Source organism: Mesocricetus auratus, unplaced genomic scaffold (genome assembly GCF_017639785.1).
Source record: "Mesocricetus auratus isolate SY011 unplaced genomic scaffold, BCM_Maur_2.0 Super-Scaffold_100029, whole genome shotgun sequence".
NCBI classification, from domain to species: Eukaryota; Metazoa; Chordata; class Mammalia; order Rodentia; family Cricetidae; genus Mesocricetus; species Mesocricetus auratus.
In genome coordinates, this window is record NW_024429210.1 from 1,450,134 (window position 1) to 1,476,255 (window position 26,122).

General features: G+C 39.2%; 1 protein-coding gene across 2 annotated transcripts in view; it reads left to right on the forward strand.

Annotated features, from left to right (window-relative positions):
* Positions 1-981: 981 nt before the first annotated feature.
* The window catches only part of Hace1 (HECT domain and ankyrin repeat containing E3 ubiquitin protein ligase 1), an 85,485-nt gene continuing 60,344 nt past the window's right edge, over positions 982-26,122 (forward strand). Inside the window, exons 1-7 of one of the 2 annotated variants that reach the window (XM_013113604.3) lie at positions 982-1,287; positions 5,523-5,577; positions 5,784-5,873; positions 6,527-6,631; positions 13,329-13,404; positions 15,659-15,757; positions 16,644-16,775. In XM_013113604.3, the coding sequence (XP_012969058.1) occupies positions 1,212-1,287; positions 5,523-5,577; positions 5,784-5,873; positions 6,527-6,631; positions 13,329-13,404; positions 15,659-15,757; positions 16,644-16,775 (633 nt within the window). In that variant the 5' untranslated portion in view covers positions 982-1,211. The remainder of the gene's footprint in view (positions 1,288-5,522; positions 5,578-5,783; positions 5,874-6,526; positions 6,632-13,328; positions 13,405-15,658; positions 15,758-16,643; positions 16,776-26,122) is intronic. The other variant, XM_005070411.4, reaches the window with a different exon arrangement.

The window sequence follows — 26,122 nt, forward strand, 5'->3', positions numbered from 1 at the left end:
TTTATTATTATTATTATTTTGGTTTTACGAGACAGGGTTTCTCTGTATTGTTTTGGAGGCTGTTGGTCCAGCCCGGCCTCAAACTCACAGACATCTGCCTGCCTCTGCCTCCAGAGTGCTGGGATTAAAGGCTGTGTCTGCCAGGCCTGGCGGTGAGCAGCTGGGTCCTAGTGCTTGACAGGTGTAAGCCGGAATGTAGTAGTTTCCGCAGCATATCAAGATCAAGGCTAGCCTGAGTTACATGCGATGGGCTCAAAACGCATACCGCCTCCATCTCAAAACATCACGTAGTCCAGGCTAGCCTCAAACTCAGACTCCATCTGCCTCTGCTTCCTGAGTGTTGGGATTACCTGTATGGTTTACCATGCCCAGCTTGGACATGGTTTTTCTGACTTGGTATACTCATGAACTCAGTCTTCGTAGTTCCCATTTGAACTGAGAATATAAACATTTTTTTCTTTTGCCAATCATATCTTCCTGAAAGTTTGGAGTTGGCGTCCTGTCCTGTGCTAAGTCAGGGTTATACAATAAGGCATAGGATAGAGCCGTTTCTCTCTTCTCAGAAATGTACTCAGCAAGGTGTTAAGTAACAACGAAGGAAAAACACACATAGTTTGATTTCGAATTTGAGTCTCATTACTCTTCAAATTTTACACAGGCAAGAATGATATTTAAGGCATTCATTTATCTGAACAAGTGCATCAATTTTAGTATGGCATTGATGGATTTAGCAACAGCTGCAAGTCTCTAATCTGCTTTATTGGGCTGTTTTGGAACTGGGGGAGAAAGCTCTTGCACAACTTGGCAGGGAAAAACGTGAGGGTGTGAGAAAGCCCAGAAAGTGTTTCCACACAGGATGGTAGCCTGTCTTACAGATCCCGGCTCAGCGGCCATAGAGGCGGAGCTCCGTGGGGCCAACCAGCTCCGAACTACAGTTCCCAGAAGGCCTTGCGAGCCCAGGAGGGAAGCGGGGCCGCGCCAGGAAAGGCGCGAGCGAGGAAGCGAGCGGAGGCGGACGCCGCTGCCCACCTCGGCGGTCCGGTTGGTTGCTGTCGGTGCGGCGGACTGATTCGGCGTAGCACCCTCGGGTCCCGAGCGCCGGCCGCCGCGAGCTCGCTCCTTGTCCCGCGGGCCCGGCCAGGGTCGGGATGTAGGGCGCGGGGCGCGGAGGCCGCGGGCGCGGCGGGGGCTTGGCGGAGGCCGTGCCGAGGATGGAGAGAGCGATGGAGCAGCTCAACCGTCTGACGCGCTCGCTGCGCCGCGCGCGCACCGTGGAGCTGCCGGAGGGTGAGGCGCCCCGAGAACGCGCACCCCGCTTTCGGGGGGCTGGCGGGCGGCGCGGGCGCGGGCGTCCCGGCTGCTCGCCGGAGTTGGGTCCGAGCGGAAGTGCCCGGGCGCTGCCCCGCGCCGGGAAAGGGTGCGGTGGCGCCTCGGACGGGCGCGGCTGGGCACTCTCAGTGCTTTCTTAAGCTGCGGATGAGCCTGACGGACTCGTCTTTTTTTTTTTTTTTTTTTTTTTGCTATGGGGCTATGGGGCGCCGCTCTGTTTTGACAGTAGACAAGGCTGTCAGACACCTGACAGGTATTTCTGACGCGCTGTTGGTGTAGTTGGCATTCCTTCGGGAGGCGTTGCCTGCCTTCATCAGTCAGTCATGAAGACGTGCTGAGTGGGCTGGGTGAATTCACACAGAGGAATATAAGAACTGTTCCGGACTTTGGCTTTGGAAAACTCCAAATAAAGGAGATTGGGGGTGGGGAAGCCAGATTGTTTGCTGTCTTGTGAAGTCAGGCGTTTTGGTGACCGTGGGAGATGTTTATAGCCCAGGCTGGCTGCAAACTTGGGAGCCTTGCTGCCTCAGCCTTGCAAGTATTGGGATTTCAGGCATTCGCTTACCCTTCCTTGCGTAGTTTGTTTTAGTCCATTTCCTCTAAAAGTTTGTTTCAATTAGCTGCGGAGAGTGATGGGAGAAATGTGGAATTGGCGAATTTGGAGGTAATTTTCTTGAAAAATTTTGTTCTCTGATTCTGAGTAGAGAAAGCTTCTGGCAGCATTTCCCCAGAAGTTTTTATGTATTTGTTGCTTTTCTAGAATGAAGCAATTGATTTAAAATAGTCCCGATTTTAGGAAGCAAACTTCAGCATCAACGTCCTCTATGTCCACCTGTGAATTCTTTCACTCAGGGCTGCTCTCACTTTTTTCTGATGTCAGCTGATAAAAGTCTGTGTGTGCTGTCTATTGACATTGCTGTTTGTATTGCTAACTTGCTTCCAGTATTTTGCATAAATGTTTGATAATATTTCCTGGTTTTAAAATTAGTATCTATTTGTAGAAATTTTTGATAATTAAAATAAAAAATCTTCCATTCCACTCCCCGTAGTAAACAATGTTAGCTTTTTCTTTACATATTGCATACAGTATTTTCATTTAGAAAACATCACAGGTGTCTACCCCTAAATATGTTTAATGATTTGACAGGACATGGTACGATGCATGAAACAAAACTTGCATCTAATTTTTCTTAAACTGACTGTATGAGGAACAGCTTTTTATTTAAGACTCAGTCTTCAACTTCCTTAGTGTTTGTTGAGCAGGATTTTAATTATATAATCAACATTTAAAAGACTTTAATTATCCATTTCTTAGCCTGTTCTTTGGGAAGTTGTAGTCAGCAGTCTGAGTGCTTGGAAATTTGAATACTACAACTAAAAATAAAGTGTTTTCCCTTGTTGCTAGGCAAGAATGGTATATTTCTTACATCGTCTCTGTGATTACAAATGTTCATTTGATTACAATGAATTTGTTCATTTTGTTCCTTGAATTTATATGTCTTTCAGTTTTGATGAATCTTTGAGTTATCATAGTTTGGCTCTTTCAGGTAGATCATGCCTAGGGCATTCTATTTTTCAGTTTTTCAATTTTTTATTATTATTGTTATTTTTCATATCCCAACTGCAGTTTCCCCTCTCTCCTTCCAGTCCCTTTCCCCTCCCTCCTCTCTGTGGTCCCCCCCCCGTTTCTCTTCAGAAAAGGGGAGGCCTCCCATGGATACCAACCAAACGTATATTAAATTCTAGTAAGATTTGGCACCTCTCCTCGTATTAAGACTGAACTGGGCAATGCGGTATGAGGAAAAGGGTCCCTGAAGCCAGCAAAAGAGTCAGGGACAGCCTTTCCTCCCACTGTTCAGAATCACACAAGGCAAACAAATTACACAGTTGCCACATATATGCAGAGGACCTAGCTCAGTCCCATGCAGGCTCCCTGGTTGTAGGTTCAATCTCTGTGAGCAGTTTGTGAGCCCAGGTTAGTTGATTCTCTTCATTTTCTTGTGATGTCATTGACCCCTCTGGCTCCTATAATCCTTCCTCCCCATTTCCGGAAGGTTCCTTGAGCTCAGCCTAATGTTTGGCTGCTGGTCTTTGCATCTAATTCCATCAGTTGCTGAATGAAGCCACTCTGATGACAGTTGGGCTAGGCACCATCTGTGAGTATAAAAGGCTATGGTTAGGAATCATTGATTTTTTTTTTTTTTTTTTTTTTTTTTTTTTGCCAGTTCTGTTTGGTTCTATCCTTGGTCTGTAGGTCGGGAGCGGGGTAGGAAGGATAAGAACAGGAGGGATCAGGTGGAGGGAGAATGGAGGGAGAGAATATTAGGAGAGACAACTGGGATTGGTGGGGCATCTTGGGGACAAACTAGAAACCTGTGCAGTGTAAACTCCCAGGAATCTACAAAAGTGACCCTAGTTGAGACTCCTAGCATTGAGGGATACGGAGCCTGAACCAGACATCTCCTATGACCAGGCAAGGCTACCAGTTTCTGATTATTCCAAATAAAGCTGCTTTGAACATAGTTGATCTTAGTGCCTGTGCTATTGGTGTTCTGTTCAGAAAGTTGTCTCCTGTGCCAATGAGTTCAAGCCTATTCCCTACTTTCTCTTCTACCAGGTTCTGTGTGTGTCTGGATTTATGTTGAGGTCTTTGATCACTTTGAACTTGAATTTTGCACAGGGTGATAGATATGAATCTATTTGCATTTTTGTACATGCTAACGCTCAGCTAGATCAGCACCCTTAGTTGATGATGGTTTCTTTTTTTCATTGTATGCTTCTGGCTTTTTTTTGTTGTTGTTGTTGAAAATCATGTGTCCATAGATGTGTGGATTTATGTATGGGTTTTCAATTCAATTCCATTGATCAACCAATATCATCTGGTTTTTATTACTATGGCTCTGTAGTAGAGCTTGAAATCAAGGATGGTGATAGCTCTAGAAGTTCTTTTATCTTACAGGATTGCTTTAAGTATCTTGTTTTTCCTCCATATGAAGTTGAGTATTCTTTTTAGATCTCTAAAGAATTGTTTTGGAATTTTAATGGGGATTGCATTGAATATTTAGATTGCTTTTAGTAGAATGACCATTTTTACTGTGTTAATCCTATCTATCCATGAGTGTGGGAGATCTTTATTTTTGTGTATCTTGAGAGTGTGCATAAGTGTGTTCGAGTGGCCTTGAGGGTCAGAAGAGGAGGTCACATCACTTGGAGTTAGAGTTAGAGGTACTTGTGAGCCGCCTGACGTGGATACCAGGATCCCAACTCTGCTTCTTCTGAAGAGCAGTTGCTGTTCTTTACCCCCGAGCCTGCTTTCCATTCTGTTCCAGTTTTATTTTTTTCATCTTTACACTACTTGGTTTTGGTCGCCTCCCTCTTCCATCCCCTCTCTCCCATCTCCCTGCCCTTTATCCCTGCTTAAGTCAGTCCTTCCCCAGTATTCCTCCTTTTATTTTCATAACTCATTTGTTCTTTTGCCCTACCTACTCCTGTCTCTTAAAACCTCCTTTTCCACTCCTCTGGCTTTTGTCCTTTGAGAGAAAAGGTTTCACTCTGTAGCCCAGGCTGGCCTGGAGCTCACTGTATAGCAGTCCTCTTGAGTACTGTGATGATGGGTAGATCCACCATGCCTGGTATACATTTAAGAATTTAAAATTATTTTAGCACATACACACTTTTATGAGAAGAATGGTATGTGTATGAAATGATTGGTTGGCCCTCAGAACTCTTAGCCAACCCCAATCTGCCTGCTGTAAACCTCCTGCCTGAACCTTCAATACCAAACTATGCTTAATTACAATAAAACATGTCTTTAAAAATAGTCTTTGGTAATAAAATGTCACTTTTTAAAGTTACAGGAAGTACTAGGTCTCCAATTTTGTCTTTAGCTTGTAGACCAGCTAAGCTTTTCTTTGACAGTGTAGAAGGCACAGGCAGCAAGAGAGACAGAAATTCTGTGTTGTGAAATCTAGCCGGGCGGTGGTGGCGCACGCCTTTAATCCCAGCACTCGGGAGGCAGAGGCAGGCGGATCTCTGTGAGTTCGAGACCGGGCTGTGTTGTGAAATCTTCAGTTCTACATTCTTCCCTTATCCAGTCTCTTTACTTTTTATGTGCAGCTAGAAAACTAATGGTTTGTGCCATTGTTGCAGAAGTAGGAGATACTTTAATTCTTCTTATGTTTGTTTTTACTCAGATAACGAAACTGCTGTTTACACATTGATGCCAATGGTTATGGCTGATCAGCACAGGTAAGGATACAGCCTTTCTAATTTATGCCATCATGCTTTTCTCTTGTTGATTTTGAACAGGGCTGTATTAGTTGTCATTCATCAGTTAGAGAACTGTTGGGATTAATAACTCTTGATAAAGAGCTCTTAACTTGATTCAATATGTTCTAAAAATGTTTTTACTATTTACATGTCAGTTCGTCTTTTTATCTTCTTTTGGGGTATAGGTCTGTTTCTGAACTCCTGTCAAATTCAAAATTTGATGTCAATTATGCCTTTGGACGTGTGAAGAGAAGCTTGCTTCACATTGCAGCAAAGTAAGCCTGAGATTTGTCCTTACACTCTGGTCTAGAGCAAGAATGTAAGCCTTGAATCTGTCTTGACAGATACAAGCTATGGGGAAAAAAGGGAGTTGGCAGCCTTGTTCACCCTTGGTGTGCTGTGTACCCCCTTTGTAAATTGTGAGCTGTGATGTGGAACTCATGCCTCATGCTCATGTGATCTAGCTTGTTTTAGGTGAGGCATAGGGATTGTCTAGATGTATAGCATGTGCAGTCACCAGCGATTGCTTTCCCTTACCACTGGAAGGGATAGGCCTGTTGCTCAGCTCTTCTATTCTTACCAGGATCGGAGTATTGTTTTTATCCACATCCTGGCACTGACTGACCAGGATCTGTCTTGCTTTCAGGACTGAGGTGGCAGTCTTGAATCTAATTGTTCATGATTAACTAGCTCCCAGAAAGTCAACAATATTGTATAGTTTCTTTTAGAAACTAATTGTGTTTTTGCATTATTTGAACTTCATAGTAGAATGTAACATCTTGAAGGCAGAGGATAATTAATTTTTGTTATGAGTTAAGTAGGAGATAAACTGGGACCTTAAAAATAATGATTTTGATAGATTTTGTTTTTAAATTTTTGTCTAGAATGGCTGTTTGTTGAATGTATCTGCTTTTTAATATTGTTTTAGCTGTGGATCTGTGGAATGCCTGGTTCTTCTATTGAAGAAAGGAGCAAATCCCAACTATCAAGACATTTCAGGCTGTACACCCCTTCATCTGGCTGCTAGAAACGGGTAAACTTCATTCTTCATTCTTCACGCCAACAGTCCTGACTAAAGTATTCAAGGATTTCATTCTTCTTTTAAGGACGTATGCTTACTTTTTCTCTTTAGAAATATTAAATTTGTAAATGATAACAAGATAAATCTTGTAAATGGAGGGTTGTTATTACTTGATAAAAGGACAATCCACTTTGTGTTTTTCTCGTTAATCTTTCCACTTTCCTTGGCCTATTTCTAAAACGATTTAGTTAATTTTATTAGTGGATTTTAATTATTAATATATTACACAATTTATAGTTGTTGGAGAGTGAGTTATATAAGAGTAATCTTTCTAGTGAAGGGTAACTCTTAATACTAAAGCTATTCTTTATTCTGTTATTTACTGACAGTGTAGTAGCTATATGTCCAACCACTGATCTTTATCCTCACCTCGTTTCTCATTTCTCTGTCATCTTAGTTGCTCTTCTTGCTGCCCTAATAAAGTGCTATGACAAAAGCAGCTAAGGGAGAAAGGGCTTACTTTGCTGAGGGTTTTAGTTTCTCCTGGTGTGGGAGTGAAGGTGCAGCTGGAGGGGCTGATCACATCACATCCATAGGCAGGAATCGTGATTTTAGTCAGAGTGCTGAAGATCTTCCACAGGATTCTAGACCAAGTAGAGTTTGACAGCTGAAGTTAGCCATCACAGCCGTGAAAAAGTTTCCTAAGTAAAAGCGTTAAAAGGAGATAATAAAACTCACACAGTACTAGTATTTCCAAATGTGAAAACCTAAAGATGGTATATTAGGTACATTGTTGGCTTCTTCTTGATAATTCTGGTCATTATTGATTTATATCATTGCTATTGTGTGCTATTTTATGCCTTACTATGCCTTTTATGGTGTTTTCTTGTCTTTTTGGGCCTGTTATTTCAGGTGTTACATCTCTTTGCCTTTATCCCATGTGCTGGTTAGTTCTTTGTCAACTTGACACAGGTAGAGTCATTTGGAAAGAAGAGAACTTCAGTGGAGAAAATGCTTCAAACATACTGGCTTGTAGGGAAGGCTCCAGGGCATTTTCTTGATTAATGATTGTTGTGGGAGGAACTACCCCACCGTGGGTAGTGCCAGGGAAGGGCAGGTGATCCTGAGTTGTATGAGTAGCGTCCCCCCATGGTCTGTTTCAGTTGTTGCCTTGAGTTACTGCTTGGACTTCCTCACTGGTTGATTGTGACTGAGGTATGTCATCCAAAATAACCCTGTCATCCCCAAATTGGTCAGCATTTTAACAAAGCAGTAGAAAGTGAACTAGAACACACTGGTATTTATTTGCTTATTAAAATTCTGTCGGAATAAGAAATGGTATCAAAATGATGGAAATAAAATTTAAAATGAAAACAAGCAGTCTTTGATCTAGGCCTTGATGAATTTAAATTTATAAATCTTTTTCAAACGTTGTAAATTTTCTCTGTCAGTATACTTGTTGTATATCTTTAATCTTACAGATATTTTTGTTTTCTGTTCTGGTCAGGAATTTTATATAATTGAAGTAGCTACAAATATGAAATGGCTATGGAGATAAAATTGTCTATCTTATCAACTTGAGGCCGAATTTTTTCATATACGTGTATATATTGAACCAAGACAATACGAACCATAGTTAAATCTAGTTTGGGTAGGGGAAAGGTATAGTAGTTGATCTAAAGTGTATTTGATATGCCCCACATCATGAATAAGCCAATTTTATTGTTTACCTTTTGGATAGATAACAAAGGACCAACTTATTTGTATATTAGATATGTTGCAGTATGTCATATCCAAAGTCATAAAATTATTCATTACCTTTTAGATACATTAATTATATTGGTAGGATAATGGCAGAGATCTTTCTTGAATGGCTACATATCTTATAGCGTTTCTGAACAACTACAAAGGAAAGGATAGCTTGGCACACAAGAGGGATGAAAACGTTCTCTCAGACACACAGTGTGTGAAGATCGTGGAATAGGTGTCAAACTCAAAGACAGAATGGTCTTGGTCTTCTAGAAAGAATATTCAGGTACAGCTCTTATGAAGTAAAAGCCTTGTAAGTAGAACATACAAAGAACTTTTGATCATTCTTGTTAGCAGTAATTGAAAAAAGTTAACATTTTGAAGGTTCAGAAGTAGGGCAGATAATGCATAATTCACTTAGCAGTCAGCAAGATGAAAAGTTGCGGACGACTTATTCTCTACTTTGGATGCCTTCCTTATGTCTACCAAGAATACGTGTGATGTTCAATACTTTTCAATACTTAAATACCTTAACTTTTATTGCTCATTGAATATCTGCCTTGCTCAGTATGGAAGTGCTTACTGAGTGTTTGGTAAACCACCGAGTATTCAATACTTCTGGAACAGTAGTTTCAGAGATAGCTTTTTACTATAATTGTATTATGAAATCATATTTGTCCATATTGAAGTATAATGAATGTAAGAATTTTGTCTTCTTGGCTGGTTCAGTTTTCTTTTGCCTCCTCAACTGTCGATGTGAGATGCATAGTATATGTCTGTTAGTCTGCTTTAGTGTTTGTATTTCTTCTGTCACCATTAGTGCTGTCTTGTATTGCCCCTCTCCTTTTAAATACAAGATCTTTGTAGCTCAAGCTGGTTCAAATTTTCATCAATTCTCCTGAATTAGGCTCTTAAGTAGTAGGATTGTAGGTGAGAGCCATCATGCCCAACAGCTTTCTAATATAAGTCCCATTAATCTTTTTATAGGGCTATGTGTCACTTAGGTCACTATAAGCTTCCTTAATTTATTATCTGTGCTGGAAAATAGTTGTCTCTTTAAGTGGGAGATCCAGGCTTACTCACGATTATATGAAAAATTAAAAGGAAAGACTTTGAAATAATCATTTATCTGTAGGTTACAGATTGGTCAGATTTGAAACATGATTTTAAAAACATTGGAAGGGTAAATTATGAGTTCATAAAGAGCAAAACTAGCATTAGTATTTTAACTGTAAATTTTAGCAAAAGAACTGCTCAGTTGTTGGGTTGTTTTGACAGAGACTGTGGAAAGTAGTGATAGTGGTTATTAAATAAGAAAGGTAGGATATGTTTTCCTTCTGTCTTGTCCTGTACCTTCTGCAATTTGGTTTTAGAAGGGGGCACATTACTCATTGTTACTTTGCTTCAACAAGCCCACCTTAAATGCTCTTTCCCTGACCTGTTTCCACCCGACTGCTTATTTTGGAGCTATGCCAGCAGTCTACATTGGAGTCTGGATAGGTTTTAGAACTCCATCTGGATGAACATAGTCACAAGCATACATTTGGAACAGCATTTAAAAAAAATAGTAATTGTGGTTGGACTTTCTTTGGATCGCCAGCTCCCAAATAATGACACAGAAACTTATTAACTTTGTCCTTAGCTTAGGCTTGTTCTCAGCTTGCCCTCATAACTTGAATTAATCCATTTATGTTAATCTACCTTCTGCTATGTGACTCCTCACCTCTCCTGAATGTAGGGTATATCGGATTTCCTCCATGTCTCCCTCTTCATTCCTTTCCAGAGCTCCTATTTTTACTTTGATGTCCCTCCTATCTTCTCCTACCTACCTATTGGCTGTTCAGCTCTTTATTAAACCAATCAAAAGGTGTCTTGGTAGAGACACATATTCCCAGTATTCAAAAAGATTATCCCACAACAATTTTATTATTTTGAGAATTTTGTACTTGAGTACTGTATCTTTATCATGCCCACCCCTCCTCTTTCCCATCCAACTCCTCTCCTGTCCGCTTACCAAGTTCATGATCTTTTAATCATTGTTATTACATGTATATACATACATGTGCATAATACTAACTAGGATTGGATCAGGCTATAAGGAAGTTTTGTGAGCAACCTCAGGTTAACTGAGTTCATTTTGCTTTGCTGTATGCATGGTTGTTCAGTGCTGAACACTCATCTCTTTAGGAGATTGGCTCTGTCTCTTTGCAGGCATTGACCACCTGTTAGCTCCTCATCTGAGGTGAGACTGGAATTTCCCATCTACATTGTCATGTCAATTGGTATTGGCACTATGCTGGTCTTGTTTAATTGTTGTTGGTCATAGATGTAGCTTCCTTGTTATATACTGAAGACACTATCACATAGAAAATACTCTGTTTTTTTGGCTTATGTAGTCCTTCTATCCCAGTTGTGTGAGTTTCCCTGAGTCTGAGATACAGGGTTTTGCATATGTGTCAATTGGGGTTGGGTATTAGTCACTTAGAGCTGTCAGATGCGTTTCTTATGATTGTGTTTATTATGAATTTCTAAGATCTTTACAAACAATGTTTAGATAGAAATTGTGAGAATAAATGCAAACTTCAACATTTATTCAGTTTTATTTTCTATTTCTTTGCAGAAATAGAAATGCAGATTTTTAAATGAATTTTAGCCTTGTTTCAAGAGGCAGAAATCAAAACAAAAAAAGTAGTTGTTTTGCTATGCAAGCTATTTATACTCAGGTTGAAGGTTTATAATCAATTGGTAAACTTTTATTAAGAATTTATATGTAACTGGCTACGTTTGGCACTAACTTGATTGAACAATTATATAATCCATGACACAAAAAAGTATTTGAACTAGTTGAGTAAATATATGTTATGTACTGCATATGTTTGGTATACTGCTATATATATCAAGCAATACATACATGCTATATTATGACTTAGTCAATTAGATTGTAAATAACTTGATGTTACAGGTTATAGCATAGCTTCTAAATTCAGTACTGAATATCTATCAGTTACCTGTGTTTCTCTGTCTCCTAAGTAGAGTGCCGTGTGAAGGATAGCAGTAGAATGAATCTTTAGAAAGCATGTGGTTCCATCATGTTCACAGGAATCTTGAGCAGTCATTAGTGGGGGTGAGTTGAAGATATAAATATTAGATAGTAACTAGGAATGGATAAAGTTACGGGGAGTTTTGAGAGCAAAATGAAGTGCGTAGTTAGTTAAATAGACACCTTCAAGGACACACAAAGATCAAGGACACACAACGATCATTGAGTACATGAGAAGATGCTTAGCATTAGCATGTACTGATATTTTGTTTATGATCTAACAAATAAAGCTTGAGTGAAGATCAGAGTACAAAGCTAGTCACACTAGTCATCTATGGATGCCAGGCAGTGGTGGTACACACTTTCATCCTAACACTTGAGAGGTAGATATCTGTTAATTCAAGGTGACCCTGAGCTAAAAGAGAAACAGAGCTCACACAATGGTGATGTCAGCACTTGGGATCCCACGCCTTTAATCCCAGCACTAGAGAGGAATATAAGGCAGGAGGAGACAGGAGCTCAGTGCAGTCTGAGGAGCAGTGCAGTCTGGAGATGCAGTCTGAGGACAGGATCGCCCTGTCGATCTGAGCATTGGTAAAGGTGAGAGCTCTCTAGTGGCTGGCCGCTTTGCTTCTCTGATCTTCAGCTTTAACCCCAATATCTGTCTCTGGGTTTTTATTATTAATACCAATTAGAATTCATGTTACATCACTAGTTAGGAAATGAAGAACTAATGAAGTACCAGCTGTCAAAGAACACAACCATGAAAGAAGACATGGCAGGCTGTGGAGAAATTGCAGCCCATGTGGTGGCAATGTAAGGTGGTAAAGCTGCTGTGAAGAGCAATGTGATAGTGCCTCACATTTCACAGTAGAATTTCTGTGTGGTCTAGCCCTTTTACATCCAAAATACTCAAAATAATCAAAAGCAAGCGCCAGAAAGTTTTGTTATTGTATGAATGTCAACATTGTGTATAATTTTAAGATATGGAAGTAGCCAAGTGCCTATCAGTTGATGAATGGATGAGGAAAATTTAGTATATACAGATAACAGAATATTTTTCAACCTTAGAAGACATGATAATTAAAATACCGTATAGATCTGTACACTTAAAAATGGTTAAGATGAACTGGGCGTGCCTTTTGCCTTAGTACTTGGGAGGCAGAGGCATGCAGATCTCTGAGTCTGAGGCCGTCCTGGTCTACATGGTGAACTGCAGTCCATTCAGCCAGGGCTGTGTATTGAGATCCTGTCTCGAAGAATCAGTCAATCCATCAAGCAAATAAAAATGGTTAAGATGATAAATTTTATTTAGATATGTAATAATTTTTTTAAAATGTAGGTAGAGAGGGGGACATTTTACCAATACTCTTGATTATGTTTTTTAATCTTACTGGGTATCAAATCCAGGGTCTCAAACATGCTAAACAAATGCTTTACCATCATGTTATATTCCCAGCCTGATCTTGTGTTTATAATTTGTCTTAGTATTTTAAACATTTTGCAATCAAGAATGTAGGGATACAACAATGTGGTATTTTGTGGTGTCCATTGTATTTCTTCTTAAATTTCAAATGAAGATTGTTACTCCACTTAGTTAGCCAAAGCTTGAAATTTCTAGTAATTTGATTTATTTAGTCAAGAGTAGAAATTCCTCAGAAGTTTGGATGATAAATTTGTTTCAATGAAATAAAAAACGAATTATGTTGTTTCTTTACTCTGTTATTTGGGTAGTTTTCTATTTTATTTCAAAATAGTGTTTATTTACATATTGAATCTGTAGTTTGAAACTGTCGATAGAGATATCTGATATTGATAGTTATAATCTGATACTGTTTCTATGTAGTATTTCAGTCAAATAGTTGTCATTTGTACATTTTTCATCTTAGTTATCTGTTACTGTTTTTTTTTTCTTTTCAGACAGAAGAAATGCATGAGTAAATTACTGGAATACAGTGCAGATGTCAACATTTGTAATAATGAAGGCCTTACAGCAGTATGTACTATCAATTTTATCTGAAGTTTTAAAAAATACTCTAGAAAATAATGGTGAATGTGCTGCTAAGCAAATTATAGTACAAGTGTTTCTGCAGGTTACTTCTGTAAAGTGCTTGTGAGGTACGCAATGAGTTTACTAAGAAAAGTAATATTCACTATGTTCATTTCTTCTCTATATTTATAGCTTTCATTTATTTTCAAGCCTTATTCCTGTAGTTCCTGTCAGTGACTTTTAAGGGAGTTTTTCTGTGTGTATTACCAGCTGTACTGGGCATGGTGGCGCATGCCTTTAATCCCAGCACTTGGGAGGCAGAGGCAGTTACAGCTCTGTGAGTTCAAGTGTGAGACCAGTCTTGTCTACATAGTGAGGTCCAGGATAGCCAGGATTACATAGAGAAACTATGTCTCAAGAAATCAAATATAAAGCAAAAAAAAAAAAAAAAAAAAACAAACCCAGGTATTTTACCAGTTCATTATACAAGAGTTATTTTCCATATGCCTTTAGGTAACAAAGAGAATAGAGTTCACTATATATACCTGGTACTCTGATAAACACTATTAATCCATATCCTTTCAGGTTTGTTTTATTGTAATTAAAACAGTAGTTTTTAAAATCTGTTTTGCTGTTAATCATTTTTGATGCAAAAATAAGTTAGTATACTTTTGGTTTATATACTGGGAAATGGTATTAGATACTGCTGAAGGGATTGTTAAAAATCACAAAATTTTAATCAAATAATTACAATTCATTTGAATAGTATTTATTTTTGAAGTAGAGATAAAGTAATGTGATTACTGCGGAACTTCTTTGAAGACATAGCAGAAGGTATGGCTCAACTCCCATATGTTGGGATTTCAAAGGTGTCCTACCATACCTAGCTTTTATTACATTTTTTTTTTAACGTGTGGCATAAGAGAAAGCTTCCGTGAGACTTGAAGTGTTAGTGGTTTAGTATAGAGTGGAACCAGTCATGAACAGGAATCAGCAATTCCTGTGAAAAAAATCCCAATTTGTATATATTAGCAGTATAATAGCATCTACTCATAAGGTGATCTTGCATTTAGAATATAGCTTACGGAACTTCTGTTTCTCTCTTATCTTGATGGGCAGGTTCCTTCAAAACTGCTCTTTTGCTGTTATTTCAGTGGGGGTGTGTTAAAGCTGAAAGATATGTAATCAGTCTGCACTTTAAAGACATGGAAGTATACCTTAATATTTGTAATGAAAAAAAAAGTCAAGTGAAAACTGTGTGTAATATCTAGTCTGAAATTGTCGGCCCCCCCACTCCAAGTTTTAGTTCTGAGGATTGAACTTGGAGCCTGTATGTGCTGAACAGGAGTTTAACAATGCACCATGATGTTGGTTTTTGTGCTGCTTAGTTTTTGTCAACTTGACACCCACAAATCAAAGTCACCTGGCAAGCAGGACCCTCACTTAAGGATTTGCCTCCATCAGACTGGACTGTGGGCGTGTTAGAGGAGGCGTTCTTTTATTTTAAGGATTAAAATAAAAAAAAAACCTGATGTGTACGTATGAGGGCAGTGTCTACAGAATCTGGAGACACTGGATCTCTCTGGAGTGGCCCCATGTGGGCAATGGGAACCAACTTTGGGTCCTCTGTAAGACTAGTACACACTCTTCACTACCAAGCCCTTGCTCCAACTCCAATACTGCCCTCCCCCTCCGTCTCCTCCTTCCAAATCCTGCCATATATCCTTCTCTGTTCCCCTTTTAATTCGTGGCCTCTGTTTTCACTAATTGCTATTGCATGCATATATGTGTGCCACCCACATAAGGCCACTCCGGAGAGATCCAATGTCTGTGGCCTCTGTAAACACTATACTCATATACACATCATTTTTAAAATTTAGATTAAAAATAAGAAACAGAATGCCTCCTGACATCCTCACAGTCCAGTCTGATGGAGGCAGATCCTGAATTGAGGGTCCATCTTGTCAGGTGATTTGTGATTTGCATCAAGTTGACAAGTAAGCAGCACAGACAGCATTACCTGTAGCCTGCCTGCACACACACACACACACACACACACACACACACACACACACACACACACATGCCTCTTCAGTCAGTAGGATGTTACTTGTGTGCATGTTTTTAGGACTGACTGTTTGGCATTGGACTACCTGTTGCTGTGCCCTTCCGTGAGGAAGACTACCACTGCTTCCTCCTGCTTTCCTCCTTTGCCTGTATTTCTTTGTGGACAGATGAAGTCTAGCATCTTCTTGATTAGGGATTGATGTGGAAGACCCAGCCCACTGTGGATAGTACTGTCCCTGGGCAGGTAGACCTGGACTGTAAGAAAAGTGGAAGAGCCCGGCAAGGGAAGCAGGTCAGTAAGCAGTGTTCCTCCATGCTCTGTGCTTGAGTTCCTGCCTCCAGGTTTCTGCTTGGGTTCCTGTCTTAACTTCCTTCAGTGATATGGAACTGTGAGCCAAATAAATCCTTCCCTTGCAAGTTGGTTTAGGTCAGTGTTTTATTACAGCTACAGAAAAGCAAACTGGAATAGTCCTTTTTGAGACAGGATTTCTTTCCTTTTTTGAAACAGGGTTTCTGTATAGCCCTAGCTGTCCTGGAAATTACTGTGTAGACCAGGCTGGCCTGGATCTCAGACAAATCTGCCTTCACTTTGCCAGTGCTGCTATTGAAGGTGTGTTCCTGTTACTGGGTTCCTTGTAAATTGGGCTAGCCTCAGTTTACTACATGGCTAAGGCTGGTTTTGAATTCCTGATCTTCCTGCCCCTACCTACCAGTGCTTCGGTAACAGGTTTGTTCCCCAGCTTCCTCTATTTTTCCTAATTGGAAATTTAACATTCTCTTTCAGTGGTGTAAGTATTTTATAGTTCTTTTTAAAGGTATTATTACATATTTTATTATTAGTGTAGGCTATATTTTCTGTTTATAACTACAGGAAGTATGTTTTATTTGAATGTCCATTTGCTTCTGGGAAAGAAAGGATACTGTTTTCTCCAGCAACAGCTGTGTTTAGAGGCCAGTGTCATCAGAGAAACAAAGTATTTGGTGATCTACTGTTTTGAGTCCTTCAATTCTTGGTAACATCTTGATGCATTTGTTTTGTTTTTCTCATTTAAAAGCAGGAAAAAACTGTTATAGTATCTTTTTTGAATATTGTATTCAGCAGAGAAGTAGCATTGTTTATATACTGACTTTTAAGGAAACACTGTTGCACAAATGCTAATAATGAGATGACTTCACAGATTCACTGGCTGGCTGTGAATGGGAGGACAGAGCTACTCCATGACCTTGTACAACATGTCAGTGATGTGGATGTTGAGGATGCGATGGGGCAGACAGCACTGCATGTAGCCTGCCAGAATGGGCACAAAACGGTAAATTCCTCCCTGAAGATATTAAAGAAAATGCATATATTTGTTTTAAAAATTTTTGAATCCATGAATTTTTCATTTTGCATTGTCGCAAAATACTGTTTTCTATTTTGTATGGCTTTTTGATTAACATTCTATCTGGGTGAAGGCAATAGAAAATAGTGCTTTTGCCTTTGCTCAGAATAGTTACAATTTTGATTTTATTTCTGGTATTGTTTTTAGTAAATGACTATCTTTTATTATATCTTTACATAATAAAAGCATATCTTTGCATGTATTTTAAACAATTATGTTTAATCTCAGCCTTAACACTCTTTCCTGCCAGCTGCCTGTGTCCCATCGCTTTTCAGCCACCAAATAACACACGAGACAATATATATATTATGAAGCTGTTGTCCATTTGCTATGGTTTCTTAATGGCTAGCTCTGACTTAATTATTAACCCATAATTACTAACAGACATTTTTATAAGGTCTTATCTTACCGAGGACACAGCCTCATGTGTCCTCTCTTCCCGGGATTACATGGCGACTCCCTACTCTTGACTACATTTCCCAGAGTCCTCCTTGACTCCTAGTCCCTAATTATGTGTTAATTATGGAATCAGTGAGGTGAATATTGATAATGCTTTGTAAGATTTCCAGTTGTATTATCATACTTTCTGTTTTCTCCACCTGATGGAAGTAACTTTATGCAGATTTCTGTAATTCTGCATTTGTTCTGTTGTATTACCTTCATGTTGTTGTCTAGACATTTAATTGGTAATAGTTTTTTCATTAGGAAACTGCTGCTTTGTATAAAGATGGAGAGCTTAAGGTTCTAGATTTTCTATTTTACTGTATTTCATGTTCTGTTTATGCTGTTTTTTTCCCACATTTAACCTTGCTAGCTAGCCATAACATTAACAAGATGAGCTGCAGGCAAGTCATTACCAATAACTAAAAAAGTTCATTTGTACATCTACATGTAGGTGCATACTTTTATTTATTTCATTTTGTTTTTGAGACAGACTCACTATGTAGCCCTGGCTGGCAGGGGCCTCCCTATAAAGATCAGGACTCAGAGTAACCTCCTGTGTCTGTCTCCTGAGAGGTGGGATATGGGCATAACCGCTGTGCCCATTCACATGTGTTCATTTATTTTGTTCCAGTTCTCAGTCTTACCGCTTTCGTTGGGAGACAGTACCGAGATGTAGATTCCCGTTTCTGTGTGTGCGTGCATGAGTGCATGCAACCCCTTTCTTTGACTTTGAGTTAGGGTCTTCCCTTGGCCTCAGTTCACTAAGTAGGTTAGGCTGGCTGACCATTGAACCCAGTTGATTTGACAGTACATGCTTCCCAGGAGCTAGGATTACAAACTGCGTCATCACACCTGTCTGTTTTTCACCAGGTACTGGCCTTTTTTAAGATGGTGAGGCTGAGGTTAATTTGTGTTTAATAAGACCTGGGGAAAAGAGGGATGTAAGATCTTTTTTTCTTTTTCTTGGAATGTCTTCTGAATAACATTGTTTATCTGTAGATTTTTTGTTTTTAATCATCTGAAAAATATCCAAGCATTTTTAAGTAGCATTTCTTCTCACCAGTTCATCATTTCTTCCATTCTCTCATCGATATTATTGGATTTAAAAAATATATGTGAAAAAAATGAAGTGTCTTGATTCGAGTGACTCAGCCCCCACGGCCTTGTGCATGTAGTGCTCATTGCCTGAGCTGTGTGCGCAGTCCTGGGGGCTGGGTTTTAGAGGAATTACTGCATATTAGAAAATGAGTCTCTGGTAGCCCCCAAAGGATAGGAAAAAGAACTGACTTTAATGTCAGCATTCTGCCATACCAGATGAACAGTGTCACTTGCTAAGACTTAGAAACTTCATATTTATTTAGGAACTCCTGGTGTTAGAACTGGAAGAAACCCACAGAAGCTAGCTTCAGCAGTTAAAAGTTAGTGTAGAAACAAGAGTTAGTAAGAAAATCTTGATTTAAAATATACCTGGAAGCTGTATTAAAAATTTAGGCTTTCCTTTTAAGGTTATTGAAAGTTAGGTTGTGTAGCAGTATTCCATGTGACTTCCATGCTGAAGCAGGCATTGTAAACTGATGGAGAAGTCCTCGTAGCCATTGACATTGAGTGGTTGAGTGCTCAGAGGGTTCGGAGTGCACCTGCATTCATTGGGTCTAAAATACTCTCAACATTCTAGGAATGTTCTTGGCTGTTAAAATAGTCACTTTCTTTTTGCATTTCTAGGACAGACCTGACTGTCCAGGAACTTTACTGTAGACCAGGCTAACCTCAGAGATCCTCCTGCCTCTGCCTTCCAAGTTCCGAATTAATAGTGTGTGCCAGCTGCCCCTGGCAATGTATATGTATTATAGAACAAAATATAAAACTTTAAAGGGGAAAGAAACTCTATTAAAATATCTTTGAAAAATCTTACCAGCTATTTCAAATTGAAAAGAAAATAATAAATTTCACTGTAATTTGCCCTTTAATTTCATTTTAGAGTAAATCACATGAGTTGATGACAACATTTAAATAAATGCCAAAGAACTCAAAAGCTTGTGGAGTTTACAAATAAATATGTATTCTTATCTTTTTGAAAAGAAATACTTTTTTTTTCAGATTTATACTCTTTTTCTAAAGGATAAAAGACTTGGAAAACAGTTTCATTTTTTCCATGATTAGGAATTTGGGCCTGGTGTTGGGGAGTTAGCTCAGTGGTTAGGTGTAAAACATTGACTTTGGTTCTAAGCTCTGATGGGGTAAAAGCAGAAAAGCATACTTTATCATGGCTGCCTATAGATGTAGCTGTTTCACAGAGGTAGCTGTACAAGTTTCTTCATCCTCTTAGTAGAAAAAAGTGCTTGGAGGCAGTACATTTTCCTTTTTGTCCTTCCGGCGTAAAGTACAGTGATTTTAAGTATCTTCTTTCCTATTTAAGATGACCAGATGAAAGAAATAAGCATAATTCCTTAATGATTTGATTTTTATATGAGTTTTTTCCTCACACTAACTCATACATTGTGTTATTAGGTATGTAATATCAGTTTCATTATTTTGAACATTAGTTTAAATATGGTCATTATGTTGTCTTTGTCAACTTTTCTTCCCTACACTAGTTCTCTTACAGTATTTCTGTCTAGTAATGACGTAATTAAGGACAGTGTTATGAACACTTTAGAGGACACTTAGAGAAATAATATGTGTTGCTATTACCACCATTAATATCCATGACGTGATTATGGAACAGCCCAAAGAGGACTGTCTGAATCCTTTACCTTACACAAGAAGCTAGGCTCATTGTGTAATCATTTGATTTGTTGTCGTTGTTGGTTGTTCATTAATTTCATTACTAGAAGTGACAGTAAAATTTTTGTCCACATACAAACACACAATTCACTCAGATTTTTCTGTTCAAAAACTGAACTTAACTTTTTGGTAAGCTTTTTGTTATTGGGTTCTTTAAGATTTTTAAATGTGTTGAGTTGCCATAAATGATTGATTGGAAATTTTTGGATTTAGAAAACCCATGAACTGTTAGTCTAAATGTACATATTAGAATATAAAGAGGATTAAATACTAAACCACAATTTGTTTCAAAATAAGTTCTACTTTTAAAAGAATAAATTTTAATCCCTAAATTTGTACAACCTAATACATGAAGCTTCTCAGACAATATAAAACTATGGCTAAGCCCTTGTTTGGGTGGATTTGTGCTCATGGAACTTAGTGATTGTTTGATACTGCTGTGTACAGACTCACTTCCAGACTTGTTAGGCTTCATTGCCACTTTAGTTTGTTCTGTTGGTATCTTAAGCCGGCTTCCAACTTTCCCCCATCTACCAGACAGCCATGCATACTTCGTTGGAAGAATTTGTAAAACATTGATCTGATTTTGCCTTGAGGAATACATTGGTAGGAGGACCAATGTTTCAGAATATGTTTTGTTTATTCCAATGCTAGGATTCTCCTTTAACTGCTGACACTGTTTTCTTACACAACTGAATAGTAATGACTTTAATTGGTTATCAAGTAAGAGTCAAAGAGCTCAGTAGGTTTAGAAGGACAGGCTTGTTCCATGGGACCAAACTAGGCCCTCCATATGAAGGAGACAGTTGTGAATCTTGGTCTATCCGAGGGGCCCCTGACAGTAGGACCATGATCTACCCCTGGTGCAAGAACTAGCCTTAGCCTGTTAGAGCCCATTCCCTATGAGGGGGATGCCATGCTCAGACTTAACGCAGCAGGGAGGGGCTTGGTCCTCATCCAACTTAATGTGTCAGACTTTGTTGACTCCCCATGGGAGCCCTTACCTGTTGGGAGGAGTCGATGCGGGACTGGACGGCTGGGGGGAAGGTGATGGCAGGGGGAGGAGGATTAAAAAGAAGGACAAGCTTGTAAAGAAGCTATGAAACTTGTCACTGAGTATGGAACTGGCAGTTTTTCTTAGCATATAAATTATTTACCTTTGCTGTAAATTATATTAGAATTATCTAGTAGAAATGGTGCTTTTGTGGTTGTTTTATTCCTTTTGTAAATGGTAATATTACAGCTTAGATGTTTGCGCAGTTTTACTGTTTAGTATCTGTTCCCATACGGTCTGATCAGTGTTATTTCTGAGAGTTGGATGATAAAGCAGAGCTGTTTGGATTTCTGTGACTTGCAGTCTGTCAGTATATTGGGTACAGATGATCTCATTACTACCTTAAATTGCATGTTAGTGTTCTTCTTGGAAGGTTATAACGTCTCTTAAAAATGCTTTTCTTAAGGATCCCTTCCCATATGGGAATCCTTTCTTTTCTCCCCCACTTTCCTCTAAGCAGCTTTTCATTCTATAAGGGGAAGGGACCTATGGTTTGCATAATCAGGGACTACGAGCTGAATAGGTTTTTCTTTTTTTACACAGAGTCTTTCTGTGTCTTGGCCTCACTGATCTAGATATCAGACTGGCCTTAAAGTCAGAGATCCTAGCCTCTGCCTCCTGGGGTACATGCATGCACCACCTACCCAGAAAAATTCTAACTTTAAAAACAGTGTTTGTGTGTATGTGTCTCTGCGTGACCATGTGTGTGGAGATGAGCGGACAAGTGTGAAGTTAGTTCTTCCTCCTTATGTGGGTTCTAGGAACTGAACTCAGCTTGTCACGCTGCAAGAACTTTCTCCACCAAGCCTTCTCTCTGTCCCTGAAACTCTTAACTTTTTAAAGAGCTTACTTATTTGCTGCTATAATTTTGACACGCAAAAAATGACTTCAGTTGAGTATAGTTTAAGAGTTATATTTGTAAAATTAACTTGGAAATAAAATATATAGGCAAGACATACTCTAAAGTAAAGGGAACTCCGGTTTATTTTCTGGGTGGCACTGACCACCACTTAGCATGCTGTGCATTTGTTTATTTGATGTCTTGGTTTCTTTTTCCTCATTGCAATGTAACTTTCACGAAAAGGGTTTTAGCCGGGCATGGTGGCACACGTCTTTAATCGCAGCATGGAGGAGGCAGAGGCAAGTGGGTCTGGAGTTTGAGGCCAGCCTGGTCTACATAGTGAGGTCCAGGCCAGTCTGGGTTGCATAGTTAGATCTATCTCAAAAGATGGCATTTTCCCTTTCTTTCTTGTAACTCTGGTATTTAAAATTGTTTATAGCAGGGTCTCTTTTTTGAGGGTGTATAATGTATAGTGTTACGATAAAACTTGAGGGGAACCTTGTCGATTCCATGGCAGGCAAGGGTGACTGAGGTAGAGGGACAAACATGCCAGGCAGACAGAGCTTAGTGAGAGGTTTTATTAGAAAGGGGAGGGAAGGGGGAAGGAAAGGCAAAAGAGGTAAAGAGACACGGAGACAGAGAGAGGACAGAAGGGAAGAGGAGATAGGAAAAGTCCTGTCTGCCCCAGGGGAACAGCAGGAAAGGGAGAGTGAAAAGAGAGCATAAGTGGGCAGGATCTTTCTTTTAAAGGGGTCCTTTGCACCTGCGCACAGACTACTGAAGCCATGGAACCCTGGGCTGACCAGGGTACTGCCTGAGTGCATTGTGCCAGGTGACAGGGGCAGGCCAGCGTAATGCTTGAATCCTTATATACAGTGTAAATGTAAATTACTGTCTCTGCATGTGTTCATGTATATGTGTTTGCCTATATGTGGAGGCCTGAGGTTGAGATTGGGCTATCTTCCTTGATTAGTCTCCCATTCTGTTTATGAAACAGGGTCTCTTGTTGAATCTTGATCCACCAATGCCAGTTATTTTGCCTTGGGAATCCCGTGTCTACCTTCTGAGTGCTAGAATTTGTAGGAGTGAATGCCACAAAGCTACCCGCCCAACGGGGGCTGGAGAGATGGCTCAGAGGTTAAGAGCACTGACTGCTCTTCCAGAGGTCCTGAGTTCAATTCCCAGCAACCACATGGTGGCTCACAACCATCTACAATTCAATCTGGCGCCCAACGTGGGACTGTAGGAGTGAATGCCACAGGAATTCAGTTAGCTGCTATGTACTTTTATGTGGGCTTCAAGGGATCCCTCCAATTTATCCATTGAGCCATCTCTCCAGTCCCTAGCAGGTTTTTTTTTTTTTCATTCCATTTGCAACCTTTCTCAAAAGCCTGAGAAATTTTTACACAACCTCTATTATATCATTACATAAAATAGGTATACAATTAAAATATTTATTGATAATAAATAGTAAATAAAGTTTAAAAACAATTCTTTTATATAAATAAAATTTTACTGTTTATTAAGATGAAGGCAGATTTTTGTGTTATTAAGGTGAATTTGTGTTATTAATAGTTGGCTAGATATTTAATACTACATGATGTAGAGCATCTTCAGTATTTTTTCAGAGTTAGTATTTTTCTGTACATTCAGTGTTGAGAATGCTGTTTTGCATGAATACATAGTACAAAATGTCAGAAGTATATTTAGGGCCATTTCAGAAGTTATCACAAATCAGAGTTCATTTAACTTTCTCTTTTTAAAACAAAGCCTTTGAAAGGATATTCCTTTTTGGGGGGTTTCTTTTTATTTTCTTCCTTTTTTTTTATTTAGGTTAGAAACAAGCTTGCTTCACATGTCAATCCCAGCTCCCTCTCCCTCACCACCTTCCCCACCCTCCCCACCAGGCCCCCCAGTCTCCCACCCAATCTCCACTCCGATCCCGGGGGGGGGGAGGAGGCCCTCCATGGAGGATCTCCAGAGTCTGTTACTTCATCCAGGGTAGTTGCAGTCCCCAAATAACACACAAGACACTATATTAATTATGAAGCTGTTGGCTATTTGCTTGGTTTTTTATCTGCTAGGTCTGACTTGAATATCAACCCATAATTACTCATATATATTTTACAAGAACTTATCTTTGCTAGGACCCACTCCTGCTGTGTCCATTCCTCCTAGGAGTCACATGGCGACTAGCATCTTCACTACATTTCCCAGAATCCTCCTAGACTCCTGGTCCCACCTATCTTGCTTCCCTGTTGGCCAACAGTGGTTTATTGACATATACACAGGACTCTCCCATCACTGAGCTACATTGTTTGAGCCAGTTTTGGTTGTTTTAGCTAGTTTTATGGTAAGTGCAATGCTGTGTGTTTAGAAGCGAGGTTTCAGGGAAGTTATATGATTTATCATGTTCGAGTGCTTCCAGAAACAGCTCAGATTCATTACACATTTAAATTTGAACTAATATTTGGTCATCGCACATTCAGAAACCTTTTATTGTGGTCAAATTTTTCATGATTCCCTGCATCCAATGAATATGATTTAGTCTACAGAACATAATAAGCAAGAATTTGATTGTTCAATGGAACTTAAATGAAGTGGCATTTTGTCCATTATTTTCATATATGATTATTTATCATTTTGTCCCTTTTGTATCTTTAAGTGGAATAGATATTGGTATCTTCTTTTCTTTTTCTTTGAGTGGGGTGGTTCATTGGGGGGTTTCAAGATGAGGTTTTTCTGTGTAGCTCTGTCTGTCTTGGAACTTGCTTTGTAGACCAGGCTAGCTTCGAACTGACAGATCTTCCTGCCTCTGCCTCCTGGGATTACAGGCTTTTGCCACTACCACCCAGCTAATTTTTAGTGCTTTTATGACTGTTGAGTCTTGAAATGTTGCTAAGGCTGGGCAGCAAATACGTCAGTGTAATTTTATGTAGGTTTTATTTCCTTTGATATTTCACTTCTAGATCATGAGAATACTTTGTTAGCAAGAAAAAGAGTTTGCTGTTGCAGTTAGGCATTTTGCTTTATCATTGACACTATATTGTCTCTGCATTATTTAATTCAGGCATAACAAGGGCTTCAGGAAATCTCACCTCCCCATCAGGGCTCAACAGGACCTGCCAGAACTGTGGTGTGTGCCTTTGTTGCCCTAAGTTCTTCTTAGATCCTTTTACAATTGAATTCTCTTTACTTGCCTGCAGAAGAGTGGTGACTGGAGAGTTAGAGAAACCCTGTGATTAGGTTACTTCTGACTTTCTTGCTGCTTTTCCTATTATGGTATGGAATTAATAGTTGATTGAGTTTTGACTGTCATTTCCCTTAATGTTTTAGAGCTTCCATAAAAAGAGATCAGCAAACAATTAAGAAAATTAGTGTTTGATGACCTTTCAGTCACTTTAATGCTGTAAGAATTAGAAGAGGAATTTTTTGTATTCAGATTATTATGTATACATTTTTCCCTTCCTGTTAGACCAAGTAGTTTCCCCCTATTTTTCTGTAGGTAAGATTTACCTACAAGTGAATCCTTAAAACCTTTCTCCTTTAACAGTTGCATAGCTGCCTGCTGTGGGTGCTTTGAAGTGAATTTAGGTCTTCTGGAAGAGCAGCAAATGTTCTTAACCACTGAGCCATCTCTCCAGTCCATACTGAGGATATTAATTGGTATAATTTTATTAAATAAGGAAGAAAAATACCTACCCTGATGGAAAAGAAAATGCTAGAATAAGCAATTACCACTACCTTAATCAAGTGTGTTTTGTTAATATTTTTCTAGGACATGCAACGATATAGCAAGTACATAAGAAATGAATGAATTTTTAATGTCTGTAGGATATTCGAGGATATGACAGGAACATTGACAATTCGTGTTGCAAGTCTTGTTTTTTTGCTATGATTTCCTTGAAGATAGTCTAACCACTTCATTCAAAATAGTACAGGAATATGTCTATGGATAAATTAATTTTATCCTGTAAGCTCTATAGTATAAATGAAAAAGTAGAAGCACTGTAAAAGTGTATGGCATTAGAAATGGCTTTATTTAAAAACCAAATAAGCAACTCTTTAGCTCTTAGTTGGCCACTCTGTAGACACTGGTAAGGACTAGTGCATAGGCACGTTCTTTTTTGTCTTACACTGCTGAGATGAACC